Source organism: Pyxicephalus adspersus, chromosome 12 (genome assembly GCF_032062135.1).
Source record: "Pyxicephalus adspersus chromosome 12, UCB_Pads_2.0, whole genome shotgun sequence".
Classification (NCBI taxonomy): domain Eukaryota; kingdom Metazoa; phylum Chordata; class Amphibia; order Anura; family Pyxicephalidae; genus Pyxicephalus; species Pyxicephalus adspersus.
The window spans coordinates 32,186,397-32,202,968 of NC_092869.1; the positions used below are offsets into that span (position 1 = coordinate 32,186,397).

The following is a 16,572-nucleotide window of genomic DNA, read 5'->3' on the forward strand; positions in this document are numbered from 1 at the left end:
CAAATTAGATTTAACCTAAGAAGGATTTAACCTGTCCCCCCCGCCCCCTATTAAGTTTATATGGATCAAATGTCAGGACACTAAGGGTCTGTGTTGATGGTCAGCTTGCTTTTGACATTAGTATATATCCAAACCATTACACAGTCTCTGATATCGTTCAGAATTCACTACAGGCGTAGTTGACATACTACAGTTGGATTTATGTTCCATAGATTTGTACCACCTTATGTGTGGAAATGTAAGTATGATCCATCTCAGCTTCGGTGAAGAGTTGGGCTTTGGCATCTTTACATCAGGTTCTTGAAGATCTTATCTTGGAACTGCAATGGATATTAACTTTATTCTTTTTATGTAGATTTTTTTTTCTAACTATTATAAACAATAATACTAATTATAAATGTAAAATGTATTTTTTGTCACACTTACCTCTCCTTTTCTAAAGCACTCTGACCCTGTTCTGACCCTGGGTGCGCCTGCTCTTTCAAGTTTTATCAGTTTCACCCATCCTGCTGGCCAATCAGGAAATAGTCTCTTAATCATCCCTGACTATTTAGCTAGCTCAGCCGCAGCACTCAACGTTTGTGTAACATGTCTCCACTAGTGCCGAGCCCCCTGTCCATCTCCTGAGCATTTCTTCTACACCTGTTGGGTAATTCAGTGATTCCCCTGTCCATCTCCTGTGTTAACCTGTGTCATCTGTGCCTCCTGTTGCTTACAGTGGGTTTTGTGCTCCCTGTGTCTGCGTTGGCCCCTGTGTCACTGGTGTCTATTTCCTGGATTTCTGGTTCTGGTGACCTGACCTCTCTTGCTTTGCCTCTGCCTTGGCCTTCCTTGACAATTCTTCTGCCTAGTGATTTGGTACAGTGTATCATCCTGCCCACCTTGGTGTGCTTAGGGACAGCAACCTGACAGTAAAAAGCAGTGCAACATCCTCACCACTAGAGGCTCTGGAGAAGACCTGGTTACTGCCTTAACTCTGCACCATGGCCCTTCTCAGGGCTCACACCATTTCTGTGCAATCCATAGCACCCCCTATCTCCCCAAGCATGACATATTTCTTCTAAAATCTACTTATCTAGGTTCCTTCTGATCTCAGAATGTAAAACTACTACTTTTTCTACATTCTGTACTCTTGGAATGACGGAGCAATTAAATATGTCTTCATTGAAGCATAAACAACAAGAAATCACATGGAAGAGTGCAGATGTGTGTATGTCTGGGATTGTTGTATACATTTGCTATGAACAGGCTGATGTGTGTAAGGTCACAGTGAAGAAGCTGGAAGCCAGTAACATAGACCAGTTCCTCAATAAATAACATTTGGCAAGTAAAGTTTTTTCCTGAATCATTCAGGTGCATCAGCCGGCTGCATTATCTGTCCATTTACTGCAGTCCATGTCTGCCCATTCTGTTAATATTAGGAATACTCCTAACACAACATTAAATAACCAATTCACCGATAACTAATATTTCAGTTTTCAGTACATGCTTATTGCCTGACAATTTCTTGTGTCTGCCTTGGTAATGGGTCTGGATACCTGCTGTGGCCTTTATGAAGGGTTCACAATTGTTTGATATTTTTATGTTATATTAAGAAGAAAGCAGAAGGATATAATACACACAACATTGAGAAGGAACATAAAAAGTACACCATGTGGACAGAGCAAAGCTGGTAATGATGGCAGGGAAATCAGACTATAGGAATAGAATAGAAGTCACGCCATCAGTTCTCCGATTGTATTCAAATTTGACATGGACTGACACTTTATTATAACCAGTAAAAACTGCACACTTTTTTAAACCTTGTGCCCTCTGAAACTATATCTGACAACATTCCGGTATAAAAGGCCATTTCTGCTCATTTTGACAAACCTTGGAATGATGAGAGAAGACTGAAGTCTCCCCACCATCCTCCCTTCAGTCTCTTTGAGAAGGGCCCCATTTCTGAGTAAGTTTGCAGTTACGGTTCCATACTTTTCCCTGCAGTGCCAACCAAAGAAGCATGTCAAGTGGCACACTTTGGTTCCTTGCCTGATTCCAGTGATTGGCAGTTTGACGTATTGGGGACATAGCTGGTTTATGCTGAGTTCAGCCTTTCAGCACAGCGTCCTAGGCAAATGCTTGCACCACTTCTGCCTAGAAATGGCCCTACTAATATATAATCAAAAACTGAAACTCATAGTAAACAAAGGTATAACCTTTAAAACCTATGCATGGAGATTAATCAATATGTATCTTGCCTATGTAAAAAGTAATGATAGAATTGTATCTGGTCTGCCAATTTTGATCAATGTTGCATCAGCTACTAGAATACCTATTTAGAATGAAAATTCACAGGTGTCATAGGATGTGAGGCAGAAAGTGTTTTCGCGCCCTATCCAACACAATTCTTGCCAGAAAGAGTGCAAATTTACACATAGCACTAAAATAGATAAGATAAACAAAAATACGTAGAGCTTAGAGAACTAAGGACAGTGTGCTTCTGTTTCCTGCTCGTTAAAGAGAAACTCTGATTTTTGGTATACCTGGAACAGACCCAAAATGATGAATTTCCAAATGTAACCCATAACCCCTTTATTAGGTGTGAAGATTGATCGGAAATGATCAATCTTCTCTGACGTTGCTTTTTCTTTGCTGGCTGAATCACTGTAAGATTGCTTTGTATTGGTGTCCCATTTGGAGAATGAGATTGTTGATCAGTGGGGAGATACACTGTAAATCAGGTAGGTGCTCAATTCTAAATCTGGCCTCTTCTTAATATGAGAATAGTGATGTGATAGGGCCCATGGGAATGTCAATATATAGGTTCCTCATATAAAATATAATTCCTCATAGAGGTCAATTCCTGGGCTACCACTGAATGATATCAGATCAGATAATAAATTGTGGAATAAATATTTTTTTATTGACTGCATTAGGACATGTATGTTGTTATCAAGCTTCACTTCATTATTGATGAAAAACTTGTATGGGTAAATCCATTTTAAAGCAGTCTGATGTGCCCATGATTTAAATGAATGACTGTGATGTGGGCTAAGCACACACCATGTGTTTAGATGTATATCATACATATAATATTAAGTACAGACTTTTTTATGGGCCTGACAATACGGTACATATGATATATATCTAAACCGGTATATATTTTATGATTTGAAGGGGTCAGTACACCTAAAACCTACATCCCAGTTTTTGGTCTATGCTATATGCTGCTCTGTAAAGCTAAATTTCCTGTTAGGACATGCTTATTTCTCCGGCAATGCTGTGCACCAATACAGTGTCAAATGCTGTTTATTCCATCTAGCGATGACATTTGCAGCAGCGGGAAGAAGTAGGAAATAGCAGTAGCCCCGGCTTCCCTTTGGCCGTGCAGCCTGATGTGTTTTATTGGCATCCCCAGTGCTCACTGTGAGAATGTGTGCGGCTGGAGGGGATTTTTCAGAGCGGGTTGGCTCCGGACTCTATACTGCACTGCCATTGGCTGCTGGGACCTTATAGCCTCTCCGCTGCCAGCCACCAGTGCCTGTTGTAGCGTTTAGCTGGGCTAATCTGTGCTGGAGAGTTCTCATCTGATTTACTGTTGCTGACCTTGCCTGTTTCTGACCCTGTGAGTTTATGTTGCCTGGACCGACCGTTTGCCTGTTACTTTGACTCTGCGTGTATTTTGCCCTTGTGTACTTCATTTGGTGGATGGATTATCTGTGTATGACCTCTGCTCTGTATTCTGGACTTGTCTCTTTTGGAATCTTGGTACTGCTTTTTCTGTGGACTCCTAGTCCTCTGCCAGCTCTTCCCCAGACACCATTGCTTGTGCAGTAAGTCCTGGTGGCAACCGTGTGCTGGGAACCGTATGCAGTCTCCCATGGCTGAGCGGGGGCTTGGTATAGGTGAAGAGTGTGGCGTTAGATTGGGGGACTGGTGTTTGCCAAGTACTGATGCTGGATCAGGGCCTTACACTTCCTTACCATGAACACCCCCTACATTGGTGTCCCACTCCATCTTTTGTATTTTTACATTAGAACATGCATTTAGAGGTGCAAGAATGCACCAAGAGGACTATAAAACTTGGAAAGCCACCAACATTTTCTTAAATATTTAATTATCATCATGTGTATAAAGCCTACTGTCATAAAGCCATCAAGTGTATAAATCTTTTTTATATTTGGATAGAGAAGGAAAGTGTTACTCTGCTAGGTTTGTATTGCTATCTGTGTCCCTTCTGGGGAATTTAACTTTCCCTGTCCTGGTGCCCAAAGTCAAAGGGGCTTAAAGTGAGGGAAACAAATAAAAAGTTTTCATTCAAATAAGTAGGGGTACTTTCTTTCAATGGATTTTACTGTCATGGAAAGGATAAACCTTGCTTAACTCTACAGTGCTGGTGTTTCGAAGACAACAAATTACAGCAAATACCAGGGAATTATCCATTTCTTATTTTTATTTAAGTGACCCGTTGAAATATTCTTGTCTGTGCTAAATGAATATGTCCAACAGGCATCCAATCTGTAACTGTCAGATTACCAAGACAAACATGTCTGGTATGTTATGACAGAATCACATTAATCTGTACAAGCGGTGACATACAATTCTCACCCTGTGTATACTTATCAGATGTCTCTCCAGATTGAATATAATTGTCCATTCTGTGTCTGGACTAAAGGGCCAGATTAGCTGGAAGCCTGTCCGTACAACTTTTAGATGATCAGTTGAACAAACTGACAGCGATCAATTGACAAAGAAGTAACTGGAAATGTTTACAGCCTGTAAGAGCTTTTCATTCTGATCATCCCTGATGTGTAAATGCTCCAGCAATTCTCCTGGGGTAGTGGGATAACAATAATGCATGTAATGGTAGGTTTGAGCAAATGCTAAGATCATACTAATCAGAAATAGTTTTCAAGCTTACCAGTCGTGATAATAGATGTAGTCTGCAGCCAATTGCCTGGTTCTTGCTGGATTTAGTCATTTGAGTTAGTGACCTAGAAGCATTGTTAATATGCATATTTATTCTGTGACTAGGTATTTAAAACATATCCAGAGCAGATGCCTAACCAACAAGGAATTTTAGAAGGAAGCTTAACAATGGCTGTCTACATTGTTTTCTTTTGACAGGTTGGAAGAATCACAAACTGGTTGGCCACGGTTGGGGGTCTTAGGGTTGGCACTTGTAAAAATGATTGATTACCAATCTGACTATAAATATTTGGATTGGGTGACATTCGTCTCCTGTCTATAAATATTATTTTTACCCGCAAACTTGATCTGTCATTTCTGCCTCAACTATCCACAGAAGACAACCACAATATTATTACAGAAACATAACTATTTCCGTAAAAATGATTAATGCTTGTAAGCCGAAGGTTTTTTTGAACCACATGCAAATAAAATGAGCAGTTCTCCTCTGTTTTATAGCCGAGCAGCAGAAGTTTACTTTTTTCTATGTTAGGCTCATGGAAAGAAGGTAAATGTGGTTATGTGTACTGATTTTGTGGGATCATTTTTGGGCACATCTGGCATCAGATTGCAAGGTCTATATATTCTTCAGACCCTCTCCGTGTAAAAAGGCAGCAATAAACATTATTCATATATGGAGTAATGTCCCTGCCACCTATTGACATCTTGGGAAAGTTAGAATCCAAAATCTCATAAGATTCTGCTGCATAGTGCGCCTTCTTGTAATATTGAGGATCCTTAGCTTTTCCAGGATCTCACCAGAAAAGATTTGTGACATGGTCATAAACTATTCAGTGGGTGTATGGTAAGTATATTTTGTATTATTTCCCTGTTACATTTTTGGAATGTTTAAAGCTGTTTTTTTTACATGACCAATGGAGTCTAAAGAATAAGCACAACCTTGCAATTTGATTCTTTAAATATTCTTTAATGATATCGAGAGGAATTCCTTTGAAAAAACAGAGATCAGATACATACTTGTGCAGGAATTCAGAAACCATACAAAACATCTTTTTTATGTTAGCAGAAGCTAATTAGAAAAATGTTCATTTGTAGGAACTGATAGAGAAAAATATGTGATGGGTGTGGTATCTATTAATGGATAGCTATGATATTCTAAGGCTCCAGGGCTCTGTGGTCTCCTCAATAAGTGGAAACCCTCCTACTGATGCTGATAATGAAGTTATTCATACGTAGAGAAAGCAGTAATGAAACAAGCCTCAACACTGCACTCAGTGTTCCCTAATTGTTATCCCAATGAAATTGCAGGATATTATACTAGGAATCTCTATAGTGGTGCAGACATAGCCATCAGAGGGCCCCTGTTCAGAACTGACTTGTTGGTGAAAGGTCCATCTTTGCTGTATACAGTACATATGATATCAAAAATCCTTTCCTTCAAGACCCATATTCCAGACCTAGAGCCATGAGTCACTGTGAGTCACTGCCATCATGACATTCAGAGTATTCTGAGCTTTCTAATTAAAGTCCAGCAGAGCCTGTAAACTTTTATAAGAATAAATGGTTTGGAGACATTGGGCCTGATTTTTTAGTACTCTCCAAGGCCGGAGAGGATACACTCATCAGTGAAGCTGGGTGATCCAGCAAACCTGGAATGGATTTCTTCAAAGTCATTTGCTATTTTCTAGCAAATGTTTTGAATCCGGGACCAGATCCATTCCAGGATTGCTGGATCACCCAGCTTCACTGATAACCATGTATCTTCTCCAGTCTTGAAGAGCTTTCATAAATCAGGCCCATTGGGTCCAAAGTTACATCTGTGATAAAGTTCATTGAGTGAAAGGCAAAAAAGCTTTTAGGAGGTATTTTAAAGGAAAAATCAGGCACCATACCAATGGTTGTATATGAAAACTTTACTTTTGTTAGAGTTTATTTGAATAATGTTTCAGGGGTTCTAGGGGACCTCCTTAATCAGGGCTAATGGGTAAAAATTTAAAAAGTTAAAAAATAGAGTTACTGTTCACAAGTAGCCTTTGGAAGCTGGTTTAGGAGACCTGGCTGTCTTATGGGGGCAACAAATATGTAATTGTGACTAGATGCAAGCAACAAACAGGATATTAGTACAATAATCCTAGTTCATTGAAATACTTTTTGTCTTGTTCTTTGCTCATAAGTGGCCATTTATGGGCACATGAAAAGGTCCAGGATAGTTGAAACATGTTAACCCTCAGGAATTATCCAAATTCACCCTTTAGAAATACCCCCCAAAAACCTCTATGACTTGTCCAATAATGGCACTTCAATAATTTTGCTAATATAGCAGAATTTAATTTCATTTCATTACATTTTTTGCAAACTGAAAGCTCTAAAATAGGCTCATACATTGTGTATACAAAGTATATAGCCTTTTTATATCTTTTTTTCATCCAAGAATTTCTTTTTTCCCCCCTTCTAGATACATATGGAAAGCTTTCTCTATTGAACTCCGTGGGGCAGGAACTATCATGTTGTAAGACGTCAATACGTAGAGGCCAACCAAACCCGGTCTACAAAGAGACGTTTATTTTCCAAGTTGCCCTGTTTCAGCTCACTGACGTCACACTGATGATTTCAATATACAACCGCCGCACCATGAAAAGGAAGGAAATGATTGGCTGGATTTCACTGGGTCAGAACAGCAGCGGAGAAGAGGAGCAAATTCATTGGCTGGAAATGAAAGAGTCAAAAGGCCAAGAAATCTGTCGCTGGCACACACTGCTGGAAGCTTAATGAATGCTTCCTCTCTCTAGAACTCAAAGTATAAAAGTAGAGAAGTTTGACTTTTGCTGGAAAATTGCCTTGATTATCCATGTCATACACTGTCACCGTGTCAGATGGAGGCATATATTTTTACTGTGCTTTAATTTCTAGCATAAAGTTGTCATAATGGTTTCACACTGTGTCAGATTCCTCTACAGATATTACAGCAGCTGAGTAGCACACATTTTAAACTTCTGTTATATAGAGACTGCATTAGAAGCACCTATTGAAGAAGAACTATGCTGAGCACAATTTGCACCCAAACATAGCACATCCCACCAACTGAATGCAATTCTGGAAAGATGACAAACTTATCTGTGGGCTTCCTAAGACTTATCTCAAGTCATTTAGATCTAATAAGAAATGCTTGATAGGAATGAGCACAATGTTAGAGAAAACAGTTTTGCTGTATGAGTTGCTTTAGTAACATCTACTCAACAAAGGGGCTGTTTTTTGGCACAATAGGTCCAGGCTAGGTGAAAGGAGCTTTGGTAACCACCATTACCACCTTTAAGTAGATCTAAAAGCAAATCTTCTCTTTTAATTATGGATATAGTAAGAATTGGTTTAACTTTCAGTAAAGTTTTTTGGGGGGAGGTTCTTTCAAACAATTGGCCTTGGTGTAACCACTCCACTTCAGCTTTGTTTGTTGGACCAATGGAAGTGTTGGACTAATGGAAGTGTTTCTTATCATTGGTCATGGTGATACACTAAGGGCAAGGGCAAAATATGGCTCCCAAATACACAGTGATCACACGCAAGTCAAAGCAAAAGAACCAAGTGCATTTTTTATTGCTGTAATGTAGCCAAGTTCATGTTCTTTAAGGGCTCTATTTATAAAAGGGGGGAATCTGACATTCCCCCAAACATTACCCGATGGGAATCAATTTCTGCCATTGAAACACATATACCTGGAAGATTCCAACAAGGGAATGTTTGAGGGAATGTTTGATTCCCTCTTTTATAAATAGAGCCCATTGTGTTGCAGCAAGGGTTGAAATACCTTCTTGGGGAGACGGACTGAAGATAAAGAATAGGCTGCTGGTGGAGCTGAAATTTCCTTAATCCCCTTTTTTTTCCTGCATGGGTTAAGCAAAGATGTTTACAAAAATGTATAGTAGGAATTTGTTTTAGGCTTGTGAGTGAGTAACTTAGGTTAACAATGCTGCTCCTGCATGGATGTACTGTAAGTGTATGGTGTCACCCTAAGACAGTGGTAGAATCACCAGATAACAACAAAGGTATAAAGCGTCTAAATGTAAAGAAAACAAGGCAACCTAACAAGCTAAGGACTCATAGGCTGCAAAATATTTCATTTTATTGCACTTGCATGCACTTTATTCTTTCCAAAACCAAACACAATGCATTATATTGTCAACTTTACCTAGTCTTTATGTCCAGAGGGTTGAAGACTTGACCTGATTATAGTATAGTTAGACTTATATTTTTATTGGCCATGTGCAGAAAAATATTCCTCTTCACCACTACTTCTTTAGGTTTATTTAAAGACTTAGAAAAAAAGATTCCAAGATTGCTAAAAGCTTTGCCAATGCTTTGTAAATAATATTATGCAAGCTGGGACACAAGGACCTAAACTATACCCTATCCCAACTGCTAAAACCTATTTTAGCTTTAACATATTAAAGTCATTGTATTATTAGTTGACAGTATGTATATAGCACCAACATATTACACAGCGCTGTACATTAAATAGGGGTTGCAAATGGCACAGGAGGAGGAGAGGACCCTGCCCAGAAGAGCTTACTATCTAATAGGAGGGATTTTTTTTTATTGTTTTCAATCTTTTTATTTCTGCAGCTTTCAAAAATATTATTTGGTGATCCTGTTATGAAGGTCTTTGTTCAGGCACTTCTTGTTATGGAACGACAACAGTTCCCAATTAAAGGGCATCCTAAGTCCAACCTTCATTGTTTGGCAGACCATGCCGGTACAGACAATGCAAATAGGGGGGATTTCATTACTAAAGATGTCATTTTTCCATTGCTGATCTTTTGCCTTTATTTCTGCATCCTCATCCTGACACATGTGCCCTGGTGGAGAATATATTGGTGTGCCAATACACATGATAGCCACCGTCACTATCAGGAATCTGATGCATAGTAAGTATGTGTTCAGTTGGATTGAGGACATGAAGACAAGAGGTGTCTAATAAAAAGTCACAGGAGGTAAACAGCACTGAGATGCAAAACATAGTGGAAAAAAAGTTCATTTTTTTATTTATGATACACAAACTAAAGAGACTCCAGTCTGGTTTTAGATCTACTTAAATGCATATTTTGTGAATTGTATACAATTTATATTCCTGTGTCTAGATTCTTACTGGTATAACAGCTCCATAGTAGATCATACATAGGTGTATTTGGAGAATTTTCCCAACATCGAGGAACCAGGTAGTTTCTTGAAAAAGGCAGAAAAGCCGAGGTCTCTTTGCACTTATGGTTAATACCAGCAGATTTGTAGCAGCAATGGCAGGTTATGATATCTTGTTAGGGCCATGTGACACATGATGGTCTTTCTGCAATCTCCATATCAATGTAAAGAAGCAAATATTTAAAGTATATGCGTTAAAGTAACAAAAGCATCAACAAGAAGGAGGTGCAAAGTGTGTCACTGCACAAGGGCCCCGGACCCTCTCCAGCCAATAGAGGACCTTATGGGGTCCTCAAGTCAGTTTTGCATACTGACCCACTGTTGTCTATGTCCACCACTGATCAACAGTGGGAAACTCTCTATGTAATAAACAGGGAACCTGATATTGCCTCAAACATTCCCTAGTGGGAATCAACTACTGCCATTGAAACACATGGACCTGGAAGACTCCCACGTGGGAATGTTTGATTCCCTGTTTTATAAATAGAGCCCCAAGTATATTAAAAGCACAACATTTGGTCAGGGTACTTAAGAAACTATAGTGTACGTAAACTTAACCTTTGTTCATCCCAAACTTTTATTTTAGTTTATTGTTAATTGGGAAAGGATAAAACCCATTATTTGCTGCCACTGGATACATTTTCCTTCACATCCTGTTCCAAATATTTACCAGGAAGTTGAAGGAAATCTCCAAAAGTGAGGGAAGTTTTTCACTTGACAGATGTCCCCAGAACAGGTATTCTCCTTGGAAGAATTTCCATCGTGTGCTGGGGACAACTCTAGAATTTTAGATTTCCGCTATTTATCTCGGTATCTCCCCAATCTCCCCAATCAGGATATAGACAGCAATTACACTTTACAGAGGGTCTAACCTTCTCCTACTCAATCCAAAATAAGGAAGAGATGCTAACTAAATATACAGTTCAAACTCAAGTAAGTTAGAAAACAGAAAGAAATAACCTAAAACAATGCACAACAATAACAAGAGGAAGCAAAACCTAAGACAAAGCCGATAGGCAGGAAGTAACATAAAACCACATATCTGTATATACATAGCGGGGGGGGGGGGGGGGGGGGACTTTGGGACTGGTCACTACTATCAGTTAGTTTATTAACACTGCATACAATACTGCATGTAACACAAACTGTCTTCTACGCAAGTATTTTTAATTACATGGAATGTCTTTGATACAGATTTAGATTGAATTCTATATTTTCAAGCTGCATGAAAAGCAATCAATAAATTGCTTTACACCTTTACGTGTCCTTGTCTGTGTTTTTACCAAAAGTTAACAATTTCTCCTTCTAATTGAGGATCTCAATAACACATTTCTGGCACATAGTTGAGCCTATAGCCTTGGAATCAACTCACACTTAGGCTGGGTACACGTGCAATAACTGTCGTTGGAAAGGATCTTTCACAATCCTTTCCAATGATAAAAGACTGAATGATGATGCATAAACGGGTGCTATACAGCATTAATTATGGGCCTGATTTATTAAAGCTCTCCAAGACTGGAGAGGATACACTTTCATCAGTGAAGCTCAGTGATCCATCAAACCTGGAATGGATCTGGGCCAGAATTCAAACCATTTGCTAGCAAATAGCAAATGACTTTGAAGAAGTCCATTCCAGGTTTGCTGGAACACCCAGCTTCTCTGATGAAAGTGTATCCTATCCAGCCTTGGAGAGCTTTAAAAAAACAGGGCCAAAGTTTGAGGTTACTGTTACCTTTTTATCAGCTCCCCCGGCCTCTGAATATAATCCTTGGAGATGGCTGTGCATGAAATCCCAGCAGATCAGTTTCTTTTAGGAAATACTTAGCCCAGCCCACCTGGCACCAACAACCATGCCATGTTTAATGTCTCCTTTCTTCCCCATTCTGATGCCCAGTTTAAACTTCAGCAGGTTGTCCTGACAATGTCTACACCCAAATGCAATGAGTTGCTGCCATGTGATTGGATGATATTTGTGTTAACGAGCAATTGAACAGTTGTACCTAATAAAGTGGCCAATAAGTGTATAATATATATATATATATATATATATATATTAGTCACCCCATTCCATGTCACTAATATAGAAGGGGTGACAAACATTTCATCTGAGACAGGTTGGCTATACATTGGATTTATTAAACCGGATTCCATTTCTTATTGTTCATATACAATCTAAACATTGTAAGTAAAACTAGAGTGTTCCTATCCCTCTAGTAATATGTTATGGAGCTACCTTATATTATTCAAAATATTTTCAAAAGGACAAAAAGAAAGAGGTTCCAGCTCCAAGGTTTTTAGGTACAAAAATGTATTATGTATTGATACATATTTGGTTTCATACATAATTATCATACTTATATCATTGAACATATATCTAGTCAAGTTATAGTTTCACCAGACTGGAGTATATATATTACTCATAAAGTTCTAGCTATATTGTAGAAGGTTACCGTTTTAGTCTGTGAACCCAACGCATTTCGCCTCACTAGGGTTTTTCAGGGGAGTGTATTGGTATAAAGACTGTACAGTAAACATATAGGTTCAGAAGAAAAAACAAAGCAAAAATAAAATATACAACAATACAGTGATGTTCATAGTGTGATTACAATACAATTGTTTGGTATGATTATGTTGTAGTGAGTAGTACATTTGGAAAGTTAGTTATAATAGGTGCAAGTATTTAGTATGTATGCAGATTGGTATATATATAGATACATTTTACATCTTATTTGTAATATCTATTAATAATGTATAACAATCTAATTTTTATATATTCCATACCATTTTACATTTGATAAGTAATTAAGAATGATATGGGGGTTTCTAATTTTGAAATTGAAGAACTTGAATATATAAATGATGCCTAATAGGCTTACTGACATTTGGATAGTTGAAAACAAAAAGTGTGAAAGGTCACCTTGTTCTACGGACGAAACTAGGATGAATCGCTGCTTACATACTAATACAAATAAAAAGAATATAGTTATAATGAGGCTTCAATGTTAACCTGATATTATGTCCATTAGTATTATGTATATACATACCACTTAGATGCAAGGGAATAATTACAGATAAGTAAGGGATAGTGCCAATCATATCCTTATGTGTTGTTGAAAAACTGAGGATCCTTTTTTAATATAGAAACATATTGCAGTAGCGTATAACTGGTGTTCGCAGTACCTGTTAGGGATTCGAGCCTATTATTAGTAATTTTGACAGGTATCTTTATTCATTGGTGATATTGCTAATTTTGAAGAAGCTTTTTAAATTGCAGTGATATAAAAAGGTGTGATTCGGGGTAAAAAAAAAAAAAAAACATGTTGAAAGCAGTAACCCCAAGCCACACTCGGAGTTAAAAAATAAACACTTACCTGGTCCCATCGGCGTCCTCCAGTGTCCTGCCATCCTCTGTCCGCGTCCTCTCCCTCGATCTGTCCCCGGCCAGTACGCTGATGTTTCCTGGGAGTTCCCGGTGACGTTGGCACGTACAGCTGCCGCTAGGGGCGCGCCGTGAATTTTTAATTATTTTGTATTGCATTCAATACAAAATAACTGTATTGAATGCAATACACTGGATCTATGTGTCTAAAAGCAGTACATTGACTTTCATGAAAATTTATTTTACAGTATAATATATTAGTATTAGTATAATAAAGTAATAAAGTTGAAACACAAAATCATGGCAAAGTTTATTATTAAATTTATTTTTTTTAATAATTTATTTATTGTATTATTTTGACATGATTTTGCCACACGTGTCCCTCCCATCAATAGGTGGATCACACCGAGGACCAAGATGCTACCAATTGTATAATAAATGCAAGCAAACCGGGGTGCCACTGGAGGTGGTGCTTGATCCACTGCCTCTGTTCTAGCAGGGGGGACCTGGGATCTGTTTTGTGGAAGGAAGTTCCTTCCTCCCTTCCCCCTTCAGCTGTCAGAGGAGAAATCCGTGGACTTAGAATGCGATCATGTGCTCAAAACCAGGATCAGAGCTCTGTTTCTATATGGGAACAAATGGGGATAAATGAAGTGACTTGACTTGGGACTTGACTTGGAAGAGTTCTTGGTGACTTGAGACTTGACCTGACTTGGGACTCGTCTTGGACTTGCAGGGTGATGACTTAGTCCAACCCCTGCCTAGCGGTGAGGGGTGTGGCTGTCACTCTGCTCTGCCAGCACAGAGCTCTGGTTTGGAAGGCAGAATTTGGAAGGAATCATATGAGCTTTATTGACCTAATAAACACTGAAAGGTAAAAACTCACTGACACACTGACACATTTTCTCTGACAATTGCAATGGTTGATTGACAAATGATGAATGTGACAAATGCAATATCTACTTTTTGGAAAGAGTTATACGTTTGATAGGACGTTGGAGGGAGGATCAATATTATTGCAGCACGATGAGAAAATAATTTCTTGCAGATCAGTAATATCAAAGGATGACACAACTTTATTATGAGCTGACAGTCTACATTCAGGATAGGTGACAACTGTGAATTTAGGATGTGATGGCATAGTGAAGGCAATAGATCACATGGGCAGCCCTCCATTCTCTAGAAGGAATGATTGCATTGCATTGTGCTGTGTTGTATTGTGCTCCATTGTGTTGTGTTGTACTCAGGAGTGTAGTTGTAAAAAAAGAAGAGGGGGCACAGTACTATCCATGGTGAGTGCGCATGTTATGTAACCGTGCCCGCCCCACTACACCCCTGCCTATGTGTCACTCAAAGAGTTAGAAACTTCCCCCAGAGTGAGGTCATGATACCAGACCCCGCCCACTCTCCCATCGCAGGTCTGAGACAACCCACTCACCGGCCTGAGCCTACAATTCCATATGAGAGACATGGTCCACCAAAGAATTCTTTGCAAATTAAAAGTAGGCACACATGTCCATACTTTGAAAAAGTGAGGGCACGGCGCTCCCCCCTGTGCCCGCCCCACTACACCCCTTGTTGTACTATATTGTGCTGTGTTGCATTGTGTTGTGCTGTGTTGTACTATATTGGGCTGTATTGCATTGCATTGTGTTGGTTTGCATTGAGTTGTATTGTGCTGCATTATGTTGCATTGTGTTGTGTTGTACTATATTGGGTTGCATTGTGTTATGTTGTGTTGCATTGTATTGTGTTGCATTGTTTTGTGTTGTTTTGTACTATATTGTGTTGTATTGCATTATGTTGCATTGCGTTATACTATATTGTGTTGTATTATGTTGCATTGTGTTATGTTGTATTGCATTGTTTTGCTATGTTGTGTTGTATTGTATTGTGTTGTTTTGTACTATACTGAGTTGCATTATATTGTGTTATGTTGTATTGCATTGTGTTGTGTTGTATTATGTTGCATTGTGTTATGATGTATTGATATGTTTCGTACTATATTGTTTTGTATTGCATTGTGTTGTATTGTGTTATGATGTATTATGTTGTTTTTACTATATTGTGTTGTTATGTTGTATTGTACTATATTGGGTTGCAATATATTGTGTTGTTATTGTATTATGTTGTATTGTGTTATGATGTACTATGTTGTTTTGTACTATATTGTGTTGTATTGCATTGTGTTTTATTGTGTTATGATGTATTGTGTTGTTTTGTACTATATTGTGTTGTATTGTATTGTGTTGTTATGTTGTGTTGCATTGTGTTGTATTGTGTTATGATGTATTGTGATGTTTTGTACTGTATTGTGTTGAATTGAATTGTGTTATTGTGTTGTATTGTGTTGTTAAGGTGTGTTGCATTGTTTTGTTCTGTGTTATGATGTATTATGTTGTTTTATACTATATTGTGTTGTTGTGTTGTATTGTGTTATGATGTATTGTGCGATTATGTATTATGTTGTAATGTATTGCATTGTGTTGTAGTGTTGCATTGTGTTGTTATATTGTATTGCATTGTGTTGTAGTGTTGTATTGTGTTATGATGTATTGTGTTGTTTTGAACTGTATTGTGTTGTATTGCATTGTGTTGTTATGTTGTTTTGCATTGTGTTGTATTGTGTTATGATGTATTGTGATGTTTTGTACTGTATTGTGTTGTAGTGTTGCATTGTGTTGTAGCCTTGTATTGTGTTGTATTGTGTTGTAGTGTTGTATTGTGTTGTAGTGTTGCATTATGTTGTAGTGTTGCATTGTGTTGTATTGTGTTGTAGTGTTGCATTGTGTTGTAGCCTTGTATTGTGTTATAGTGTTGTATTGTGTTGTAGTGTTGCATTATGTTGTAGTGTTGCATTGTGCTGCATTGTGTTGTACTGTTGTATTGTGTTGTAGCGTTGTATTGTGTTGTAGCGTTGCATTATGTTGTAGTGTTGCATTGTGTTGTATTGTGTTGTAGTGCTGCATTGTGTTGTACTGTTGCATTGTGTTGTAGCGTTGTATTGTGTTGTAGCGTTGTATTGTGTTGTAGTGTTGTATTGTGTTGTAGCGTTGTATTGTGTTGTATTGTGTTGTAGCGTTGTATTGTGT

General features: G+C 38.3%; 1 protein-coding gene across 5 annotated transcripts in view; it reads left to right on the forward strand.

Annotated features, from left to right (window-relative positions):
- The window catches only part of SYT16 (synaptotagmin 16), a 52,057-nt gene extending 44,215 nt beyond the window's left edge, over nt 1-7,842 (forward strand). For all 5 annotated transcript variants that reach the window (XM_072427523.1, XM_072427525.1, XM_072427524.1 and 2 more), the window contains one exon: nt 7,367-7,842. In XM_072427523.1, coding sequence (XP_072283624.1) covers nt 7,367-7,680 — 314 coding nt within the window. In that variant the 3' untranslated portion in view covers nt 7,681-7,842. The remainder of the gene's footprint in view (nt 1-7,366) is intronic.
- Nucleotides 7,843-16,572: the final 8,730 nt, after the last annotated feature.